This window comes from Sphaeroforma arctica (assembly GCF_001186125.1).
Source record: "Sphaeroforma arctica JP610 unplaced genomic scaffold supercont1.4247, whole genome shotgun sequence".
NCBI classification, from domain to species: Eukaryota; class Ichthyosporea; order Ichthyophonida; genus Sphaeroforma; species Sphaeroforma arctica.
In genome coordinates, this window is record NW_014036311.1 from 1 (window position 1) to 677 (window position 677).

Below are 677 nucleotides of genomic sequence, written 5' to 3' on the forward strand. Positions count from 1 at the left end.
TATATGTGTGTGTGTGTGTGCGTGTGTGTGTGTGTGTGTGTGTGTAATATACGCATGTATGTATTGTGTTCTGATATATCTAGAATAAACTGCAAGATATGAAAGTATTCTTCCAATAAACTGTGGAGACGTGTAAGACGATCTCGTGATGACCAAACATACCGATAAAGTCAATGGATAGTTGGGAGAATCCACCTTTTGATAGTACAGCTTGAATACCAGACTGCTTCTGTGTGCGCTGCAAACTAGCATCATTTATGAAAGCTCTGAAATCTTCGTTATCAACTACAAGCTTCTTGATCTCGCTCATTTCCTTGTCTAGAACTTCCAACTGGTTCTTCTTGGACCCAGCCGAGTAGAGGGCGTTCGCGTAACGCCCCTGAACACCATACAAAAAGACAGGGGGAGCTACAAGCCCACTAGTAGAGGCCGTGGCCATACCACGAGCAAAGACGGTGCGTAGCATAATGTAGGTATTACGTGGTTGTACAGTACGTGTTTCAAGGCGTGTGTCTCTACTGGCTGCGTGAGCGTACAAATTGCCTTTTGTGTACCCAGAGGTGGCGCTGTTTCTCGTTCGTATGAAATAATATTTTTTTGTGCCGTGACTTCAGCCAAAACAGTCCCGACGGCCAACGATGCCCTGCTCGGGTGAGGAGAGGTCACTGTTTGCGTCT

General features: G+C 45.8%; 1 protein-coding gene across 1 annotated transcript; it reads right to left on the reverse strand.

The window, feature by feature from the left end:
• Nucleotides 1–162: 162 nt before the first annotated feature.
• Nucleotides 163–466, reverse strand: SARC_14172 (hypothetical protein; the record flags this gene model as incomplete). Its single annotated transcript, XM_014291694.1, has 1 exon — nt 163–466. A coding segment is annotated over one exon (304 nt), but the record flags the coding sequence as incomplete, so codon positions are not given.
• Nucleotides 467–677: the final 211 nt, after the last annotated feature.